Here is a 24,012-nt window from a genome sequence, read left to right as displayed (position 1 = left end):
GTGTGCGGAGCTCGGTCATATCACATCCGTCCCCGAGGCCGTGCGCATGCGCACTAAGCACTTTGAATCTCAAGAAATCATGTCAGCAGACACTAAAGCTTGGGTCCAAGGATTGAAATTATTTCCTTGTGGTAAATTAATTTTGCTTAATTGTTTGACAGCATTACAATGCTTATAACAAATCGGAGCTGACTTCTGACCCCCTTTATCTGAAAAATACTGAGCAAAATATTTATAAAGCAACAAATGTAACATTGGCAAAACTTTCACTGCAGGTGTATCTTCATACATGTGTTTTAAATTAAAGTGATTCACCTGCAATGAATGCTTGGTAAATAGAACATTCACTGGCATAAAAATGTTCCCCTTACAGACTCATTAGTCTAGATACTGATGGAATCTGAGACATTCTTAAAAAATGACCAGATAAAGTATTGTTATGATATTGTGGTGGGGTATGTTCCTCTTTTAATGCAATTAGTGACTATCTGTGACATCAGACAGCACATGCAGAGGTTGGAACCAAGGTTGCAAAAGCCCTGGGCATCTGTCTCAGTCGTAGGGGTGGACAACCAGGGACAGGACAGACACAGACTGCCACCGGACTACCACTTAGCCATTCTGCTGCAGCCAGGCAACCAGCTATCTGACACACAAACATCAACATATGAAGAATCTGAACAGAACAGGACTATCATTTCTGTGATGTTTGTGCAGTATAACTCTGACCTTTCCCCTTTTCTCCTGATGCATGATGGGGGAGGGGCTGTACCAGGAAGTCAGACAGTGTGTGTGGAGCCTGGAAGCAGCAGCATGGTACAGAGAAGAGATTACATCTGTTAGGAACAGAAGCTGTTATATTATGACTCCTCATGTCAGCATGTCTCTGAGTGAGTAATAAAGCTCTCCTAGTTAAGAAGTACATCCAGCCTGTGTGTAACTTGCTGAGTATATACTGGCAGCATTGCTAGCAACGCCCTCGTGTCTAAGGGACATAACAATTTCCATAATGAGTAAGGGCAAAACTGATCAACCTGGTAAGGTCTCTGCCTGGAAATAATAGACACTTGGCACTGTTCAGTACAAATGGAACTGCAGCCATGAACTGTATCAGGCCTAAGTCTGACTGACATCAACATATGGAGAACAGGACCATCATTTTTCCACAATGAGTAAGAGAAAAACTTAAAAACCTGGTAAAGTCCAGCATAGACACAGTGGGTAGAAATGAAAATGCCATTGTGAAATTTATCAGGTTGACTCATTTCTAATCCACAGTGCCAGGTGTCTGTGATTTCCAGAGACTTTACCAGGTTTATAAGTTTTGCCCTTATTTATTGTGGAAATGAATGATGGTCCTGTTCTCTATATGTTGATGCCAGTCAGACTCATAGCTGATATACTTCATGGCTGAAGTTTTGTATTTAACCCACAGTGCCAAGTGTCTATGATCTCCAGGCAGAGACTTTACCAAGTTTTTAAGTTTTGCCCTTACTCGTGCGGGAATGACGGTCCTGTTCTCCATGTGTCAAACCATCTGACGGTAAACCGGTTAGTCTTTCGAAATCATAGACACTTGGCCCCACACAGGTTAGAAATTAAAATGCATGAACTCCCATGGCTTCTAATACCATTTCTATTCTTGAGACATTCAAATCTTTCTTTCTACCCCTCAGCTCAGCCCATCAAGTCTTCTCATGCATCGCTAATTTAGTAACACACAAATCCATGTCACACCATTTCCTAAAACTCAATCTATCCAAAACTGAGCTCCTAATTTATTCTCCACCATGGGACCCCTTTCCCTGACTTCTCTATCTAGGTGAATAGCACAACTATCAGTCCCTACCTGCATGCCAGGAGTAACTTCAGTACCTGGCAGTTGGTTGAAGTCAAAAAGTATTGCTTACACTACTTTCTCGGTGGCCCAGTGCATTTTGTAGCTGATTCAAATGAATGGGCTTTCAAAATGCAATGCAGGGAATTGCATGGGAGCGTGCACTTTCCAGTGTGAACTGGCCCTTAGGGGGCTTACAATCAAGAAGTTCATCGGGGGCTTTACCAAACCTCTGCACGCCAATGCAACACAAGCTAGAATGTTAAGATAATATGGATTTATAGAAATATGTAGGTTCCATTGCTGACCTCTGCATCTGTAAATGACATAGGTACTTTGGGTGCCATGCTGATCTAATGGGTTCAGTGCTTTCAAAGTTATTTAATATAAGTATTCAGATCTGCAGCTATGACTTGGGACAGATAACTCTCTCAGATAACTAACATTTTCAGGAGGAGGTCATTGAGGTAACTAGATTTGTAGGTCAACAATGTGAGGCTCCATGTATCTCTCTCAGTACATAGTTTGTTAAAAGTAAGTTAGAAAACCTCATTCTTTTAAAAATTCACTAAAAGCAACATCAATCAGCCTTTGACTTTCACAGTATTGTTTAGAATATACAACCTTTACAAATACCAGCTAACTATATATGTATGCAATATGATAAAAAGAATACTATCAGCATCTGATTGCTTTATATACTGGGGAATGAAATGTCTGCTGATTGTTCTCTTTCATTCGTATATAGTTCTCAGTAGCAGTTTTTAGTGACAGTATGTTAAATAGGCTCTGCCATAATCTCTAGTTCAGGATTGAAAGCATCATTTAAGTGCATACATCAGCTCATGCTTACTGCCCTTTCACTGGTAATGAAAAGAAGCAGTAAATAATCTATCAGTAGGACTTCCGAGAGGGACTCTTTCACTTCTTTGTTCCTTTTGTTCAACAAGAACATCAAATTTCTCAAAGAGAAGTCTTAGTGCGAGAAAGGAGAATAGGTTCTATAGTGCCAAATTACTGCCTATTGAGTGCTTCTGGACAGTTCCCACTTGTTGGCTGGAATAAAAATGGTACAGGGTAACATCCCTCACTTTCTCCTTTCCACATAACTCTAAATATAATTGATTATAGCCGCATAGTCTATTATATATGTAGGATCTTCATTTTAATGTTTAGGACATGAAAAGAACATAAAATAATATAAATAGTTTTTAACTGTAACCTAACCCCTGCTAAATACAGTGTAATTTTTCTGAAATTTTGTAAACTAACTATGCAAATTCCTTGCTGGGGCAAAGTTTAAATATGAGAAACATAGCATGCAGTATGGGAAAGATAGTTAGATTTGCAGATTTCCCACGCTTGTCATTTAATATGCACCACATGCTTACCCAAAACATACAAAAAAAATATGCATTACTTTTTAATTTTGTAGACTTTACTAGTTGTATTGTAAGCCTTTAATTTGTGCCAGGCGATGGTGCAAATAAATATGGATTCAGTTTCTATGGCTGCTCATCAATGTGCTGCTACCATGGGTTACCCAAAAAAAAGTGTATTAAAGTGTATTAAAGCTTACATTTTTAAAACCATATTTTTTTCATTAAAATAATACATGTTATTCTTACCTGCTCTGTACACTGGTATTGAATAGAGCAGCCCTGATCCTCCTGTTTAGGGATCCCCTGCTGGCACTCCTGGCTCCTCCTCTTTGGTGAGTGTTCCCAAAGAAAGCTACTTTCAGGCAGAGGGCTTCTTCAAGGCCTTGGCTATTTTAGGTTGCCAAAAAAGAAAGGAACGTGGCCAGTTATTGCTGGGGAGCATGAAGGCCTGGGATTGGATAGTGGTGTAAGGCATATTTAGCCTCCTAGGGGATAATGAAATGAAATAAAGTGTGGAGAAGCCCAAAAGGAGAGTAGCTTTGGGCAGCACCACCATGTGTAAAATACGTCACCTCGTTGGCCACAACCTCAGAAACATCTATCGGAGTAGTTGAGAATTGCTATGGTTATCTGGGCTGGAAACCAGTACCATCTAAGGAAAACTTCGTAGGCTGATTCAAATGTGTTTGTGTTGGTAGAACATTTAGCTACATTTGACCAGACCTTATTCCAATTCTCTAAATCTTTGGGGACCATCAGACGTCAGGTCACATGTCCAGTTCATTACGTAGGGAGTCTTGATTGTTGAGAATGGCATAAAGGACAGAGTAACTTGGGCACGCCCAGGGGTGTGTAAGAAAGTTTACACAAATACTGTCTTGATGTATGGGAATGTGGATATTTGGCACAGAGGTAAAATCCAGTGGCGGAGTTGTAAGAATCTGTAGTGCTCAGCTGCAGGAGCCTGGTGTTCCTGCAGGGTAGAATTGCTTGTTGCAGGCTGTTTTACAACAGTGCGCATATGTTGTTGTAAAAGATGGGACACAACTGTTTTGTTGATTTTGTAAATGAAAAGAAGTTACCATCTGCTGAACAAACAAAAATGTATTCATGATTGTTTTTGCAAATTTAGCGGAGCATTAGAAAAGTGGTTATCAGTTCTACTTTATACTAAGTCCATTTTGCCTAGGTATAACTGATAACCATTGAGCATGCTATATACAAGCCTGACAAAGGAAACTAGGTGATGCTGGAAGCTCACATGTTTAATAACTAAAGGACTTAAACGCTAAACTTTTTGCAACTTTTTGCAATAATGTCCTGATTGAAAAATTTCTCCTCCATTCCTGTTCTAGTGGCAGCTTCACCCTAACTTTCATTCCCTGTTGGCTTTGGTATTGATGACAGTTAGAGAGGGTGGATCTCCCAAAGGGGACACATACAGCAATAGTAACCTGAAAGTTGTTCCCAACACTCTGTCCAAAGAAATACTTTTGGATAGGCCAGAATAGCGTGGAAGGAGTCGTTGATTTATGCGCTTGAAGCTGCATGCAGGGAGACTGTGTAACTGAATTAGGCTGCTGAGGTTATATAGACACAGCCGCACGTCCTAAAATGTGGTTAAACTGTTATTTGCTACTGGGTGTCAGAAGCTACTTAGTATTTAAAAGTTGACATGTTTTTATGGTTAATCTTTCACTTGGTGGGGGAAAATAACCTAGAAGTACCTGTACATAAGGCAACACGCTGACGCTGACAGCTAGTTTTGAAATTCGAATGCTCTTCCCTGCATTCTAACAATCAAATATATAATGTAGTATTGCGCTATAATGACGACACCTAGGCACTCCTTACAAATAGTCCACTATATGAACATGGCAGCAGTTAGGAGTGCACAGATCTTACAGCTTCAGGTGGTCCATGGGCGAAGAACAAAACAAAGAAATATGTAAGTGCAGACCCTAGTGCAGTTCATCTTTTTATGCTGAATCTATCTTTATTCATTTTCAAATGACACTGCATACAAGTAATAAGTATACATTAAGATTCAACCAGTAGGCAAAGTTATAAAAAAAAAACAGGTATGACATATTTCAAATCAGCGAAAATCCAAATTACAGTTTGAATGTGTAAAAATTCTCATATGCAGCACAGATAACATTTGTGAACATGGTTATATTTCGATTACTATAACCAATTATTAGGAAAGTGAACAGACCATGATGATAAAATCTGATTAAAAAAAATCATACCCATCTAAAACTGTAGATAGGAGGAGCGTCCAAAATGAACATGTAATACTCCGTCATCCAGGGAAAAAAAAAAGGCAGAAAAGATGGAAGTGGTAGAAATAAAGCAGAAAAAGAGAAGGAAGAAAAAAAAGGGGGGGGGGGGACAGGATAAGGCGGGATGGGAAAACCAAGTACCATCAATTGAGGTCCCAGGAACAACATTGTTCCGCTGCGAATGGCTCAAAACCATAAGAATATCGAAAATGTGACCAAACAGCCCACATGAGAGAATGTGATTCAGATTTATTTTCATCCCATGCGATCATTCAATCTATATGTTCAATCCTATCTAGTTCACAAGCCTAGTCAGCTCATGACGGGGTATCCGATTGATGCCAATGTCCTACAATGACAGAGCGAGCCACTGTGAGGAAATGTCTAATTAGACTTTTTTTTGTTTTGTTTTTAGGAGCCTGGCACCAACAAAGTAATGTAATTGTTCATTGGGGATTTTGTCTCTCACTAGATTTGGGTGATTATAGGGCAGGTAATTAAAATATAGATCATAGTACCAAGAACCTGCAAATATCTCCAACATATCTCTGACAGTTCATCTTTTGATTAGTAAAAAATAAAAAAAGTTCAAAATGATCAAACTCACATTCTGGGATGAACACACAGGCAGGAGGTGTGCAGCATGCTGAACAACTGTAAGTATGAGTGGAAACCGAAGCAGCATTCTGAAGGGTAGAAGAGAGAGCTGCATGATACCGCAGAGGGTTGTCTAGCGTTGTCCTGTTGCATTGACAACCCATTTTAGGGGTATGTTCCCCTTTTTCAAGTCAAGGGCAGAATATAGAGAAACTCTTTTATAAATAAATAAAAGGACACAGGATTGGCAAATTAACTCTGTAGGGTATAAATTAGAGCTGGACTGCTATTCTGTAACTGGTAATGTAAGTAGTAATCAATATAGTAACTAATGTGAACAAACTTTAGCATAAATTTAACATTAACTGGTACAATTAAAAGGCTTGTCTCATTTAGAACCAATGTATAAAAAAATGAATATATTATTATATATTATATTCTTAGGAGTATATATAATTTAAAAAATGAAAAATAGTAATTAAAATGAAAAGTATGTGTAGCGTGTTTTCATGGCAACAGGAAGGCAGTAGACATCCCTCTGCGGCAACCAGCATCTTTCGCTCTCTCTCCCCTGCAGAAAGCCGCTCCTGTTTCCAGCTACGTGTAGGGCCTGCTTTTCCCTGCAGCTGCCTCCTGTTGATTGTTACTCGGCTCACTGCGCACCTCCTGCCTAGGCGCAGTTGAGGCTGCATAGTGCAGTCTGCATTTCCCCATGTAGAGAAGAAACTGACTGGCATTGCAGCGCTGGTTTTTTTGACATCTTGAGCCAGCTCAGCTGCACGTGGTACACCAATCCCCAACCTGCTGGTGACTTCGTTCTAGTGGACCTAATCCTTTGCTGAAATGCCTGTGTTCTTTACAGAATGTAATTTTAATTTACATTTTTTATTTATTACTAATAAAAAAAGGTTAACTGTGCTAGCATCTGCGCTTTTCTGTTTTTGTTCTTCCCTGCATTCTGCACATTTCCTATCCACTAGTTTGGCTGCCCAACATAGCAATAGGCCAAAAGGAATGTGTGGGGCAAGGTTTAGTGGCAAAATCTGACACTACCTGCATATGCTTGAGGTTTTCCTGTCAAACAACCAGGCTTTAGGGGGGTTTGGAAGCTTACGAAAGTAAGGTTCCAGGTTTTATAAAGCTACCTTAACCAGTTCTGGACAGGAAGGTTTTACCCTCTTAATGACCAGGCCATTTTTTGGGATTTGAGACTGCGTTACTTTAATGGACAATTACGCGGTTGTACCTAAATAAAATTGATGTCCTTTTTTTCCCACAAATAGCTTTCTTTTGGTGGTATTTGATCACCTGTGCGATTTTTTTTTTTTTTTTTTTTTTTTTTTTTCTGCGCTATAAACAAAAACATTTTTTTCATCATTTTAGGCCAATTTGTATTCTGCTTGGTAAAAAAAAAAATCCCAGTAAGCATATTTTGATTGGTTTGCACAAAAGTTATCCCCTCTACAAACAAATGGATAGATTTGTCATTTTTATTTATTTTTTACTAGTAATGACGGCCATTAGCTATTTATAGCGGGATTGTGACATTGCAGCGGACAGGTCGGACACTTAACTGACACTTTTGGGTGGACCAGTGACATTACTACAGTAATCAGTGCTAAAAATATGCACTGTTACTGTACTGACACTGGCAGGGAAGGAGTGAACACCAGGGGCGATCAAAGGGTTAAATATGTGCCTAGGGAATGCTTTCTAACACTGTGGGAGTTGTAATCACTGGATGAACACAGAGACTTGTGTTCCAAAATAGGAGGAACACAGAAATCCTGTTTTCACCACTGAGAGAACAGCAGTCTGCCGTGTTTACATAGACCACCATTCTGTCTCCATCACGGCCGTCAGACCTGCTGATTGGCTCCCCCTTTAGCCAATTGGTGCGTCTGCGCACCCCCACTGTCTGCTACACAAAGCGACATACAGGTACATCGTTTTGCGTAACAGAGCCGACCTGCCCTCATATAACTAGGGCAGATGGTTGGCAAGTGGTTAACAGGAACCTGGAATTCAGATATATATATATATATAATCTCACAAAAGTAAATACACCACTCACATTTTTGTAAATATTTTATTATATCTTTTCATGTGACAACACTGAAGAAATGACACTTTGCTACGATGTAAAGTAGGTAATGTACAGCTTGTATAACAGTGTAAATTTGCTGTCCCCTCAAAATAACTCAACACACAGCCATTAATGTCTAAACCGCTGGCAACAAAAGTTATTGCACCCCTAAGTGGAAATGTCCAAATTGGGCTCAAAGTATCAATATTTTGTGTGACCACCATTATTTTCCAGCACTGCCTTAACCCTCTTGGGCATGGAGTTCACCAGAGCTTCACAGGTTGCCACTGGAGCCCTCTTCCACTCCTTTATGATGACATCACAGAGCTGGTGGATGTTAGAGACCTTGCGCTCCTCCACCTTCCCTTGGAGGATGCCCCACAGATGCTCAGTAGGGTTTAGGTCTGGAGACACATAAATTTTACCTTCAGCTTCTTTAGCAAAGCATTGGTCGTCTTGGAGGTGTGTTTGGGGTCATTATCATGTTGGAATACTGCCCTGGGCCCAGTCCCTGAAGGGAGGGGATCATGCTCTGCTTCAGTATGTCACAGTACATGTTTGCATTCATGGGGCCCTCAATGAACTTTAGCTCCCCAGTGCCGGCAGCACTCATGCAGCCCCAGACCATGACACTCTCACCACCTTGCTTGACTGTAGGAAAGACACACTTGTCTTTGTACTCCTCACCTGGCTGCCGCCACGCACGCTTGACACCATCTGAACCAAATAAGTTTATCTTGATCTCATCAGACCACAGGACATGGTTCCATCAATCCATGCCCTTAGTCTGTTTGTCTTCAGCAAACTGTTTGCGGGCTTTCTTGTGCATCATCTTTAGGAGAGGCTTCCTTCTGGGATGACAGCAATGCAGACCAATTTGATGCAGTGTGCGGCATATGGTCTGAGCACTGACAGGCTGACCCCACATCCCTTCAACCTCTGCAATGCTGGCAGCACTCATACATCTATTTCCCAAAGACAACCTCTGGATATGGCGCTGAGCATGTGTACTCAACTTCTTTGGTTGACCATGGCGAGGCCTATTCTGAGTGGAACCTGTCCTTTTAAGCCTCTGTATGGTCTTGGCCACCGTACTGCAGCTCAGTTTCAGGGTCTTGGCAATCTTCCTATAGCCTAGGTTATCTTTATGTAGAGCAACAATTCTTTTTTTCAGATCCTCAGAGAGTTCTTTGCCATGAGGTGCCATGTTGAACTTCCAATGACCAATATGAGAGATGAGTGATAACACCAAATTTAACACACCTGCTCCCCATTCACACCTGAGACCTTGTAACACTAATGAGTCACATGACATTGGGGAGGGAAAATGGCCAATTGGTCCCAACTTGGACATGTTCACTTAGGGGTGTACTCACTTTTATTTCCAGCGGTTTACACATTAATGGCTGTGTCAAGTTATTTGAGGGGACAGCAAATATACACTGTTATTCAAGCTGTACACTCCATACTTTACATTGTAGCAAAATGTAATTTCTTCAGTGTTGTCACATGAAAAGATATAATAAAATATTTACAAAAATGTGATGGGTGTACAAACTTTTGTGAGATACTGTGTGTGTATGTATGTACGTATATATATATATATATATATATAATTACATGTATGTTCGCTTTTCATTTGTTTAAATGTACAAAATAAAAAGTTTTGCTTTTATTATTTTTTATGCATGCCACAGGTTCATTCTAAAGTTGAGCTCCAGACAAACCACTAAAAACCCAATTAAAATACCTGCAAGTATTTTTATTTTGGTTTATACAGCCTTAGAACTGGCACACATCTGCCAATCTGACATACTGCCCAGCTTGGCACATGACATGCTTATTACCCAGTTCAGTGGTGCAGCTTCCTGTGTCACCTCTAACCTGCTTATTTAGACGATAAATCAACATAATCCTATTTTTTCCGAAAGTAAGATGGTTATCTAAGCAGTAACAAATGTGAAAGAGAAAGCAGCAAACATCTTCCTGGATATGCAGTGTGGTGATGGTATGTGCATCACAAGACTGGCTATACGGGATTAAAAATCCTTTGGCAGGTAAGCACTAAAGGTATTTATCTATTTATTGGCTTGCCTGGAGTTCAACTTTAGTGATTCTGAGGTTGGTTTTGGCTGCTGTAGTTCTGTTTTTTTCCTTATCTCTTGCATTGACTCAAGTAATCAGGTTTTAGGTTCACTTCAAACTTCTCTCAAGGGAGACAGATTGCTCTTGTGTTTTCTGTTTTACATGTTCAACAAAAATATTTTTATTAAAATAAAGCAAAGCTAAGCTGAAATGAAAGATTTTGCTTTTCGTATGCTAGGAAATTGGTATTGTGTAGAATTTCCTGTGGGTAACACTTTAGTACATTGACAAGTTGTTAAAGCTGGAAAACTGGGTCATTGTGTGCATCTGTCCTTGTACACTAAACACAGGGGTATAGGATTTGCCTAACAGAAAGATTCTGATTTGTTAATACTTCTTAAAGATTATTTCCCATTTTTAATGATTTTTTTTTCAGAAATTGTTTCGGAAGTATACAAATCCAGCATTTGCAGCTATATCAATTAAAATTTGTTGTCTGCAAACCCGGGTACAAATCTTTACAACACATAAGAGTACAGATTGCCAAAAAGCATAGTTTATCTTCAACCAAATTATTGGAATACAGAATGATGAAAACAATATAAGGAAAGAGAAAGTCATTAAGCGATGCTATTTCAAAGTTGCCCATCCTATCATATCCCACTCCTTTGAAGATTGTCAGGAAGTGGGAGAGTACGCTAAGATTAATGCTGGGGGAACTCGTCCCTCTCACAGTCATCCGTGAATGCAGGGTTTAAAAAAAATAATACACAACTATCCTAAACCCACTGCGCCCTCTTGAACCACAGGTCAAACCTAATTCTCATGCAATCGTGAATACACGAGTTGGTTCGAGGGCCTATTAATGGGCAGATGCAGAGAAAGATGAGAAAACGGAAAAGACACTAGAGAGGTGCACCCTATCTTGATAAGAAACACAATGGCAAACTCATCTCATAGGGCATTTGAAAGCTATTTATTCCAGAGGTCCCAAGTTTTGTCAAACAAGACAAGGTTGTCATTCAGGATTGCCAATAGGAATTTATTTACCATGATCCAGGATCATTTGGACTGTAGTAGGTTGAAGCGAACCGTAGGGAATTTTCAAGACCTAGCGATGGAAATTCTGGCTGTTACAAATATAAACGCTATGAGCATCTTTGTGTGCCTCGTCATCCCCCCTCCACTGGGCGCCCCAACAGTGCCTGTAGTGGCAATTTAATGAGGTTCACTTGAGCGAGTAATTAAATAAACTTGTAAGTCCGAATCCAGATTGAAGATTCTGTAATGTGGAGCTCTTTATCTGAAATGTGTTGAAGATGTTCGTTGGGACTATACTCCTATTAGTGGGTTAGTTTAGTGGTCTTGCTGTATACATAGTTACATAGTTTGTGAGGTTGAAAAAAGACATCAGTCCATCCAGTTCAACCTATGATTTGTGTGTATGTTTGCTGTTAACCGTACATTGTATACCCCTTTATGTTGTGGTCTTTAAGGTGCCCATCTAATAGTTTTTTGAAACTATCGATGCTCCCTGCTGATACGACTGCTGATGTCCTCCATTCCCCTAATTATTTTTGTTGTCCTTCTCTGGGCTCCAGTTCCAGCACATCCTTCCTGAGGACCGGTGCCCAGAACTGGACAGCATACTCCAGATGTGGCCGGACCAGAGTCTTGTAGAGTGGGATAATAATCTCTTTATTTTTGGAGTGAATCCCCTTTTTTATACATGCCAGTATTCTGTTGGCTTTGCTTGCAGCGACTTGGCATTGCATGCCACTGCCAAGCCTGTTGTCCACTGGTACCCCCAGGTCCTTTTCCATCTTAGATTCACACAGAGGTTTCCCCCCTAGTGAGTTGCTTGCTTTCGTGTTTCTGACACCCAAGTGCATTACTTTACATTTTTCAACATTAAACCTCATCTGCCATGTAGTTGCCCACCCCATTATTTTGTTCAGGTCTGGCTTGTAAGGTTTCCACATCCTGCATAGAAGATATTGGCATGCTTAGTTTAGTATCATCCGCAAATACCAAGATTGTGCTAGATATCCCCTCCTCTAGATCATTTATGAATAAATTAAACAGGATTGGTCCCAGGACAGAACCTTGGGGGACCCCACTTTCCACACCCGCCCAATCCGAGTACTCCCCATTAATCACCACCCTCTTGACTCTCCCCTGGAGACAGTTTTCTATCCAGGTACTCGCCCTATGGGCCATACCTGCGTTCCTTAGTTTGCGCAGTAAGCGTTTGTGGGGAACGGTGTCAAATGCCTATGCAAAGTTCTGGCCTCGCTTTCTTACTGTTGATATACTTAAAGAATTTCTTGGGGTTATTTTTACTCTCTTCCGCTATATGTGTCTCGTGTTCTATTCTAGCCGCCTTGATTTTGCTTTTACATTTCTTATTAAACTCTTTGTAATGCTTGAATGCTGCCAATGACCCCTCAGCTTTGTATTTTTTGAAGGCCTTTTCTTTAGTAGTAATATGCATTTTAATGTTGGAGTTTAGCCACCCTGGGTTAGTTTTGCTCTTTTAAATTGATTTCCCCTTTGGAATGCACTGGCCAATCCCTTTGTTTAGTATGCTCTTGAAGCACTCCCATTTTTCCTCTGTGTTCTTTGTTCCCAGGGCTCTATCCCATTTGATATTTTCTAGCAAAGAGCGCAGTTTTGGGAAATTGGCTCTTTTGAAATTCAGTGTCCTTATACAGTGCCTCGCGAAAGTATTCGGCCCCCTTGAACTTTGCGACCTTTTGCCACATTTCAGGCTTCAAACCTAAAGATATAAAACTGTAATTTTTTGTGAAGAATCAACAACAAGTGGGACACAATCATGAAGTGGAACGAAATGTATTGAATATTTCAATTTTTGTTAACAAAAAACTGAAAAATTGGGCGTGCAAAATTATTCAGCCCCTTTACTTTCAGTGCAGCAAACTCTCTCCAGAAGTTCAGTGAGGATCTCTGAATGATCCAATGTTGACCTAAATGACTAATAATGATAAATAGAATCCACCTGTGTGTAATCAAGTCTCTGTATAAATGCACCGGCACTGTGATAGTCTCAGAGGTCCGTTTAAAGCGCAGAGAGCATCATGAAGAACAAGGAACACACCAGGCAGGTCCGAGATACTGTTGTGGAGAAGTTTAAAGCCGGATTTGGATACAAAAAGATTTCCCAAGCTTTAAACATCCCAAGGAGCACTGTGCAAGCGATAATATTGAAATGGAAGGAGTATCAGACCACTGCAAATCTCCGAAGACCTGGCCATCGCTCTAAACTTTCAGCTCATACAAGGAGAAGACTGATCAGAGATGCAGCCAAGAGGCCCATGATCACTCTGGATGAACTGCAGAGGTCTACAGCTGAGGTGGGAGACTCTGTCCCATAGGACAACAATCAGTCGTATACTGCACAAATCTGACCTTTATGGAAGAGTGGCAAGAAGAAAGCCATTTCTTAAAGATATCCATAAAAAGTGTCGTTTAAAGTTTGCCACAAGCCACCTGGGAGACACACCAAACGTGGAAGATGATGCTCTGGTCAGATGAAACCAAAATCGAACTTTTTGGCAACAATGCAAAATGTTATGTTTGGCGTAAAAGCAACACAGCTCATCACCCTGAACACACCATCCCCACTGTCAAACATGGTGGTGGCAGCATCATGGTTTGGGCCTGCTTTTCTTCAGCAGGGACAGGGAAGATGGTTAAAATTGATGGGAAGATGGATGGAGCCAAATACAGGACCATTCTGGAAGAAAACCTGATGGAGTCTGCAAAAGACCTGAGACTGGGACAGAGATTTGTCTTCCAACAAGACAATGATCCAAAACATAAAGCAAAATCTACAATGGAATGGTTCACAAATAAACATATCCAGGTGTTAGAATGGCCAAGTTAAAGTCCAGACCTGAATCCAATCGAGAATCTGTGGAAAGAACTGAAAACTGCTGGTCACAAACGCTCTCCATCCAACCTCACTGAGCTCGAGCTGTTTTGCAAAGAGGAATGGGCAAAAATTTCAGTCTCTCGATGTGCAAAACTGATAGAGACATACCCCATGCGACTTACAGCTGTAATTGCAGCAAAAGGAGGCGCTACAAAGTATTTTCTTAAGGGGGCTGAATAATTTCGCACGCCCAATTTTTCAGTTTTTTATTTGTTAAAAAAGTTTGAAATATCCAATAAATTTCGTTCCACTTCATGATTGTGTCCCACTTGTTGATTCTTCACAAAAAATTACAGTTTTATATCTTTGTTTGAAGCCTGAAATGTGGCAAAAGGTCGTAAAGTTCAAGGGGGCCGAATACTTTCGCAATGCACTGTATACATATACAATACTACATATTGTGTGTATATATTCATATGCAAAACTATTTTGTATATATACATATACAAAACTATTCATTGTACTCCGCAAAGCTAAGGAATGTCCTGCTGTACAAGTTGGTTATAGTGAAAACAATAATGAGATTTAAAATGTGACTAAATAATCCATCTTAAAAATAAAAATGATTTAGCCTTCCCTCCCAGCAACATGCTGAAAATGTGAAAACGGGATCTACTATACATTTTTTACTACACTGTTAAGGGAACATGATCAATAGAGGAAACCAAATTCCCCAGCAACATCTTGAAACTAATTGCAGTCGGGTTGTCCCTCCAGCACTGGACCCCCTTTCTAAAGAAACACCCAATTCAGATGCATTCAGACAGTGCCACCACAGTGGCATATATCAGCCATCAAGGAGACACAAGGAACTTGGCAAACCAGATTCTCTCATGGACTGAAACTATCCAGCGATTTCTGCAGTCCACATTCCAAGAATGGACAACTTCCAGGTGGATTAGATCTGTGGCCAGTTTGATCAAAATGCCAAAAATGGGGGTCCCTGGATAAAGACATCCTAGCCTCTAGATAAAACAGGTTGCAACTAGAACTAGGGATCATCTAATTCTGTCCTCAGATGCTTTAATTATCCCCTTGTCTCAGTTTAGGCTAATTCAAGCCTTCCCTCCATTGAGAATTCTGCCTCTCCTGCTCCCTCTATTACACCCTGCTTTACAGTCCCTGGCTTTAACGACATGGATGTAGGAGCCCAGGTCTTAAAGGATAAACAGATTTCTACTTTTCTGAAACCAAAACATACCACTTTCAGGAAGATCTATTTTCATACCTAAAAAAATCTTACTCTGCCAGGTGTAAGTGCAGTCAATTCCATCCCAGTGATTACTCTGTGCTTCGCATTCTGGTTTTACTGTAAACCAGTCTTGACCAGTATCTAGCTGGTTGGAAGGTATCAGCCTTAACCATCCTTTTCCAAAGACATTAGTTTTCATGCTCCCTTGTGAAAAACTGTATTCAAGGTGTTTCTCGTGTTAGGACCCCCTTGCAGCACCCTGTGCTTCCCTGAGCCCTTTTTTTATTCTCTCGGCCTTTCAAAAACATACATTGGAACCCATCATTGAAATCCTTGCCAGCAAAGTAGTGTCTTTGGTAGCCATCCCTTCTGTTAAATCTGTCTCTGAACTGACGGCCCTTTTCTGTTATAAGCTTCTCTTCATAGAGTGGAAATAAAAAGCCTACACACCCCTGTTAAAATTCAGATTTCTGTAATATAAAAAAGATAAATCATTTCAGAACTTTTTCCACCTTTAATGTGACCTATAAACTGTACAACTCAAAAACTCGAAAAACAAACTAAACTCTTTTAGAGGGGTAAGTAAAAATAGACCAAAAAAAAAAAACGTGGTTGCATAAGTGTGCACACTCTCTTATAACTGGGGATGTAGCTGTGTTCAGAATTAAGCAATCACAATTCAAACTCATGTTAAATAGGAGTCAGTACACACCTGCCATCATTTAAAGTGCTCCTGATAAACTCCAAATAAAGTTCAGCTGTTCTAGTAGGTTTTCCTGACATTTTCTTAGTCGCATCCTACAGCAAAAACCATGGTCCGCAGAGAGCTTCCAAAGCATCAGAGGGATCTCACTGTTAAAGCGGTTATAAACCGCTGCACTTTTTTTTTTTTTTCTTTTCGTCCCTGCAAGTCAAAGGCATAATGTGCTAGTATGCATTTCATACTAGCACAGTATGTAAAACGTGCCTCAAAACAAAGCATTCCAGCGATGCAATCTCATCGCTGGATACTGCGTCCATCTTCTCCTGGTCTTCCTTCCTGGTCTGGGACATCACCCCTGCACATGTGCATGGGAGCCACCAGTCACGGCACAGGGCTCTGAAGAAACGGCACAGACGACTGTTCCTTCAGAGTGCATGCGCCAGTGATTTCACTGGCTGCATGTACAGTAAATCTCAGAAACGGTACATGTTTAGGAAATATTTACACTACCTTTGGGTGGGCGGGGCCTTATTATAGGCTTACCTATAGGTAAAATTTAAAGATGGAAGTTTACTTCCCCTTTAAAAGGTATCACTCAGGAGAAGAGTACAGAAGAATTTCCAAGACATTAGATATACCATGGAACACAGTGAAGACAGTCATCAAGTGGAGGAAATATGTCAGGGAGGCTGCCAAGAGGCCTACAGCAGCATTAAAGAAGCTGCAGGAATATCTGGCAAGTACTGGCTGTGTGATACATGTGACAACAATCTCCCGTATTCTTCATATGTCTGGGCTATGGGGTAGAGTGGAAAGACTAAAGCCTTTTCTTACAAAGAAAAACATCCAAGCCCTGCTATTGTCCAACTGTGTAAATACACAACCTAGTCTCCTGTCCAAACGTTGTCAAAGTTTACCAGGTGGATGTCCGATCTTCTGCGGATGCAGCTTTCATATAAATTAGTGTGCTCAGAGCCCCAGTGCTGCACAGCTAGAATACTAGCCCTTGTGCTGCTGTTCTCCATCTATGTCATGGTACAATAGTTATTCTTTTGTTTCAGAAGTGTAGGAATCAATCACTGAAAACAGCTATGAATTACAAGCATGTACTAATAATACACATCCATTAATTATAGTTATGCTGCTTCTTCTCTACGAAGTTAACAAATGAGAGTGAATGTCTACTCCTTTCTTATCACTGTCACACCATAAATGCAGTATTCACAGTCTGCTAAAGTCTTCTGGTGAAGAATTTATTCTATTAATAAAGAAATAATTTAGGCTATTGGACACCCGATGGTTACCATGACACCAAGACTGATGCACAATTTTTCCTCAGCGTCTGATCTTGAGGAGCATGAAGTAATAAAACCCTGCTTGCTCACCTATAAAAGTGAATCCTCTTCATCTAATTCCTTGTACACATAAGATTTATGTATTGCAGGCGATACATATAATGTAAGCTGGGAGATCTGTGTCTGAGCTATGGCTGTGGAGCCCACAGATGGTGACCCTGTAATGCTAACCATTTTCCCAGGCCCTTCAGCTTCTTTCTTAGCTGCAAGCTGTTTGCTAGAGGACAGTTTAGTAGGATATGTTGCAAAATGAACACGTTTAGAGAATTATTTTTCAATTATTTGTGGAATGTACATTTTTGTTATTAATGACAGATTGGAATATTAATTTTGAAATAAGTTATAATTTCATATAGATTTAAAAAAAAAAAAACGGTTTCTAAATGTCTCAGTAAAACTGTTGCCTATCTGCCAAAGAACGAGGAGTCTATAGTGTATTTTCAGTAAGTACATGTTTTAAATTAATTGTGCCTGGAAGTGATATTTGGCCTGCTTGCTCCTGTGTGTCACAGCATATGCAGACATGTGGATTCTTTTTCTAGAGATTTTTTTCCTTATCTGTAAGGCATACCATGAATTATGCAATTTTCTTTCCTTCAACCACAGGTTGAAGGAAAGAACATTCCTTGATTCCTCCATCAACACAGTCAGTGAGGGATGACAAGGTATTGTAAATCACTGCTAGCAGCTACAGCTATCGCCAGTGATTGAACAAAAAAAAAACCCAACAAGCTACTTGTACTGAAGTTGATTGATTGATCGACTTCAGTACAACCAGCTTTCCTATACGTGGATTTAAATTCAGCCAGTTCCTACTGAACCAGCCAAATTTCGATCTGTCTATGGGCTGGCTTAGGAGTGGGAGCAACCCTGTTTCACAGCTGCTTTAGATACTCTATAAAACTAGTTTAATCTGCTTCTATTTTGCCTTCCCTTGCTCCTCCCTCCCTCCCTCATCATCAAAATATTAATGAAATGTTCAAATAAAAACTTTCTTATTTTAATACATACTTTTATTTTAGACCCAGCTACAGTGAATCTAAAAAGTCTACACACCCCTGTTAAAATGTCAGGTTTCTGTGATGTAACAAAATAAGACCAAGATAAATCATTTAAGAACTTTTTCCACCTTTAATGTGACCTATAAACTGTACAACTCAGTTGAACAACAAACTGAAATCTTTTAGGTGGAGGGAAGTAATAATAAAAACTAACATAATATGGTTGCATAAGTGTGCAAACCCTTAACCGCTTGCCGACCGCCGCACGACTATATACTGCGGCGGTCAGCCCCTCACAGGCAGAGTGACGTATCGGTACGTCACTAGCCTGGGAGGGTCTGGGGAGCGAGCGCGCGCTCCCGCGCGGTCACGGACCCCCCCGCGCGTGTGACCGGCGGACCCGATGTCCGCCGGCCACTCTGCGATCGGCGGGGGAGAGGGAGAAAGTCAGGCAGCTTGTGTAAACAAGCTGCCTGTCATTCTCCTCGGTGTAAAGACACTGATCACACGGATCTACTATGTAGATCCATTGATCAGTGTCCTTACAGCTCAAGCCACAGCCAATCACAGTAGAAAGCACGCCCCTAGGGACACACACAGCCCCTCCCTCCCAAATAAAGTTAACCCCTTCACTACCAGTGTATTTTTACAGTAACAGTGCATATGTATAGCACTGATTACTGTAGAAATGTCACTGGTAACCCCAAAAGTGTCAAAAATGTCAGTCAAGGGTCCGATCTGTCCGCCCCAATGTCGCAGTCCTGCAAAAAAAATCGCAGATCGCCGCCATTATGCGTTAAAAAAAAACAACAAAAATGACAAAAATCTTTCCCTTTGTTAGTAAACGCGATAACTTTTGCGCAAACCAATCAAAATACGCTTTTTGCGATTTTTTTTTTTTTACCAAACATAGGTAGCATAAAACAAATTGGCCGAAAATGTTAAAAAATTTTGATTTTTACATTTTTTTGGGGGGGAATTTCATATAAAAAAATGTGAAAAATATTGCTATTTTTGCAAAATTGACGCTCTTTTTTTGTTTATAGCGCATGATCAAAAAATCGCACAGGTGATCAAATACCACCAAAAGAAAGCTCTGTTTGTGGGAAAAAAAGGACGCCAAATTCGTTTAGGTACAGCGTCGCACGACCGCGCAATTGTCCGTTAAAGTCACACAGTGCCGAATCGCAAAATACCCTCTGGTCGTTTAGCAGCCAAATCCTCCGGGGCTTAAGTGAATAAACTAATACTTTGTTGAAGCACCTTTTGTTTTTTTTACAGCACTCAGTCTTTTTGGTCGTGAGTCTATCAGCATGGCACATCTTGACTTGGCAATATTTGCTCACACTTTTTTGCAAAAACAGTCCAAATCTGTCAGATTGCGAGGGCATTTCCTGTGCACAGCCCCCTTCAGATCAACCCACAGATTTTCAATCAGATTCAGATCTGGGCCATTCCAAATCTTTAATCTTCTTCTTGTGAAGCTTTTCCATTGTTGATTTGGATGGATGCTTTGGGTCATTCTCATGCTGAAAGGTGAAGTTCCTCTTCGTGTTCAGCTTTCTAGCAGAAGACTGAATGTTTTGAGCCAATATTGACTGATATTTGGAACTGTTAATAATTCCCTCTACCTTGACTAAGATCCGTGTTCCAGCTGAAGAAAAACAGCCCCAAAGCATGATGCTTCCACCACTATGCTTCACTATGGGTATGGTGTTCTTTTGGTGACGTGCAGTGTTGTTTTTACGCCAAACATATCTTTTGGAATTTTGGCCAAAAAGTTTAACCTTGGTTTCATAAGACCATAACACATTTTCCAACATGCTTTTGGGAGACTTCAGATGTGTTTTTGCAAAATTTAGCCAGGCTTAGATGGGTATTTTTTTTCGTAAGAAAAGACTGAACTTTTTTTTACCAAAGACATGTAGCGGAATACATTTTGGCCTATATGTATAAAAAAAACTTGATTTTAATGGATATGTTTTATAACAAAGTAAAAAAAAACATTTTTTTTCTTAGATTTTTCAGTCTTTTTTCTAGCTAGCAGTCATTAAATACCAACCATTTGTGCAAAAATGTTTATTTTTGCGTACAGTTTTGCATGACAACACAATTGCTCATTAAAGGAACACAAATCTGAATAGCAAAAAAAGTAATAAAAGGGGGTAAAACCTTCCAGAGTTCAGGTGGTTAATGATTTAAGTCAAATTGCAAAAAAAAAATTTTGATAGGACAAGATTTGCAACCAAGATCAGGTTGTCCTTGTTTTCTTCCTTGCTGGGCAATATTTCCCTCACGACTAGTACTGTTGGCTCTCCAATGAGTATGCAAACAATTAAAAACACTTCTAAAGGTGTGGTGAGGAGTCCTAGCTCACATCAGGGTATTATCTCTGTCGGTTGGTAATTTCCCCTTATTTCAATCCCAGCGACAGTAGCTACAAGGTTAGAACATAGGAGAAAGTCTCTTCAGTGACCAAGGTATAAGTAAAACCCTGACAGCCATTTTTACCCTTTCTCTCAAGATAAAAAAAAAAAGTTTTAGCTGGACTTAGAGCCTAACTCATTTAACTAAAGTGAACATTATTCTGATTGATTGCCATGAGTAACTACAGTGAGGAGAAACAAGTATTTGATCCCCTGATGATTTTGTACCACTGACAAAGAATTGATCAGTCTATAATTTTAATGGTAGGTTAAATTTAACTGTGACAGACAGAATAAAAAGAAAAATATCCAGAAAAATGCATCTAAAAAGCATTGATTTTCATTTTAATGAGTGAAATAAGTATTGGACCCCTTTGCTAAACATGACTTAGTACTTGGTGGGAAAACCCTTGTGGTCAGACGTTTCTTGTAGTTTGCCACCAGATTTGCACACCTCTCAGGAGGGATTTTGTCCCACTCCTCCTTGCCCATCCTCTCCAAGTCATTAAGGTTTTGAGGCTGACGTTTGGTAACTCGAACCTACAGCTCCCTCTACATATTTTCTATGGGATTAGTGGCTAGGCCACTCCAGGACCTTAATGTGCTTCTTCTTGAGCCAATATCATGCTGGAATACCCATCCACAACCCTTTTTCAATGCCCTGGCTTAGGTAATGAAGTTCTCACCCATGATTTGACGGTACATGGCCCTGTCCATGATCCTTGTTAAGTTGCCCTGTCCCCTTTGCAGAAAAAAACCCCCAAAAGCATAATGTTTCCACCTCCATATTTGACAGTGGGGATGGTGTTCTTATGGAATATGGCAGTTGATGCCATAGAGCTTGATTTTGGTCTCATCTGACCACAACACTTTCACCCAGTTCTCCTTTGAATCATTCAAATGTTCATTAGCAAACTTCAGACGGGCCTGTACATGTGCTTTCTTGAGCAGAGGGACCTTGCGGGCGTTGCAGGATTTCAGTCTTTCACGGCCTAGTGTGTTACCAATTGTTTTCTTGGTTTCTATGGTACCAGCTGCCTTGAGATCATTGACAAGATTCTCCTTTGTAGCTCTGGGCTGATTCCTCACCGTTCTCATGATCATTGAAATTCCACGAGGTGAGATCTTGCATGGAGCCTCAAACCGAGGGAGATTGACAGGTAATTTGTGTTTCTTCCATTTGTGAATTATCACACCAATTGTTGTCAAACTCTCACCAAGCTGCTTGGGGATGGTCTTGTAGCCCATTCCAGCCTTGTGTAAGTCTACAATCTTGTCCCTGACATCCTTGGGCAGCTCTTCGGTCTTGGCTATGGTGGAATCATTGGAATCTGATTGATTGCTTCTGTGGACAGGTGTCTTTTTTACAGGTAAACTGAGATTAGGAGCACTCCCTTTAGGAGAGTGCTCCTTATCTCAGCTCTTCACCTGTATAAAAGACACCTGGGAGCCAGAAATCTTGCTGATTGATACCGGATCAAAGACTTATTTTCTCATTAAAATGCAAGTCAATTTATAACTTTTTTGAAATGCGATTTCTCTGGATATTTTTGTTGTTATTCTGTCTCTCACTGTTAAAATAAACCTACCATTAAAATAATAGACTGATCATTTCTTTGTCAGGGGGCAAACGAACAAAATCAGCAGGGGATCAAATTCTTTTTTTCCCTCACTGTAATATTCACATGTCATTATTACTGTTTTCAATACTTATTGTCAGATTTTCTGGATGTCATCAGTTTATTAACTGATTGAGTAAAACATTTAAATTGTATTTATTGATATGCATGAAACCCCTCCCCTTTTGTGGTTTGTCTGTTTCTGTCAGTTTAATATCCCCTTGCCTTTTTTTGTTTTGCAGGATGAATATCGAAGTAAAGTTGAGGACTACATCAAGCGCTATGCCAGATGATGCCAACCTTGAATCTGTGATCCCTCTCAAGAGCGGTGGCCAGCCTCTGTGGGGTCTCCAGAGCCATAAGGGGAGGAATGTGAAAATCATTGAATGGCTTTAAGCCCTCTCCCTGCCAGACTGATAACAAACATTTTACCTCCAGCCCCTGCACTCTAATGCCATTCTTGTGCCCAGCCAAAAGGAGCCTCAAAACTCTTCTTCCCCCTTCTTTGGCTATTGATGTGTGTGCTTTTTTTTTTCCTTTTCCTTCATTGAGTGGGGCGAATAATGCTTGCTTGTTTTATATCTCCTACAATATACTGAGTGTTGTATGAACTCTAACAAGTTGTAATGATCCTGAGAATATCCAATCATGTTCAAACACATCAGTTACCAGGTGGTCTTAGGTCAAATCTGTGTTTTTCAAACTTGAAGTATATAATATATAAGCCTCTTATAGGCCTGAACCACCATAACTGCTTGATGCCTTTTTCATTCAGACAGATGGTTTGCTTTGTAGTTGACTCATAAGGTCCAGTAACAGAGAAAATGGGGTTAATTTTTGCCTCTTCTGGATACTCCAGCATAGAATGTAACAGCTTAAAATGTTTACAGTAATAAATGGAGAGTAAGACCACCTAAGAGGCTGGAGCTAGACACCAAATTCATTTGTCAGGCCTCACTTGATCAGTAGGCTTGTTCAATATCTTCCTGCAATCCATTATTTTTTAATATTGATTTTATCTGTGTGCTGAGAGAAGTATGGGGTGAGGCAATATGCAGATTTTCTGCCAGTGAAAAAGTTGCTAGCGCACGGGGTGACTTTCACAGATAACGAGACATGGGTGAACAATTCTTCTTACTGTGATAATGCAACTTTAACTTATTAATCGTGTTTAAAGGAGCTTGATGGAAACTGTAACCACACCCTGCCAATGTATATGGGTTATATAAATACAAAGATATGCACTTTCACTGGTTTGGTCTGATGTCTCTGTTTACTTTTTTGTGGTTTGTATAGAAGCAGTCTAAGGAAACCATATACGTATAGATTTCTCTCATTTGAAAAGAACTTAGAAAGAAATCTAATATATTCCACCATCCACTCTAAACAGCGTGGGTGAAGGGATCTTCCCTGCTCGCTATTGTTTTCTGACAGCCAGCGCCTACAACTGTCAGATTACCTGAACAGTAACTGCATCTTATTGGATGCT

At 40.2% G+C, this 24,012-nt stretch overlaps 1 protein-coding gene across 1 annotated transcript in view; it reads left to right on the top strand.

The window, feature by feature from the left end:
• Nucleotides 1-23,773, top strand: part of UBE2F (ubiquitin conjugating enzyme E2 F (putative)) — a 489,993-nt gene extending 466,220 nt beyond the window's left edge. Inside the window, exon 10 of the mRNA XM_082261905.1 lies at nucleotides 22,766-23,773. Coding sequence (XP_082118031.1) covers nucleotides 22,766-22,816 — 51 coding nt within the window. The 3' untranslated portion in view covers nucleotides 22,817-23,773. The remainder of the gene's footprint in view (nucleotides 1-22,765) is intronic.
• Nucleotides 23,774-24,012: the final 239 nt, after the last annotated feature.

Source organism: Pelophylax lessonae (genome assembly GCF_965119305.1).
Source record: "Pelophylax lessonae genome assembly, chromosome: 6".
Taxonomy (NCBI): Eukaryota; Metazoa; Chordata; class Amphibia; order Anura; family Ranidae; genus Pelophylax; species Pelophylax lessonae.
This window is presented reverse-complemented; position numbering and strand designations above follow the sequence as displayed.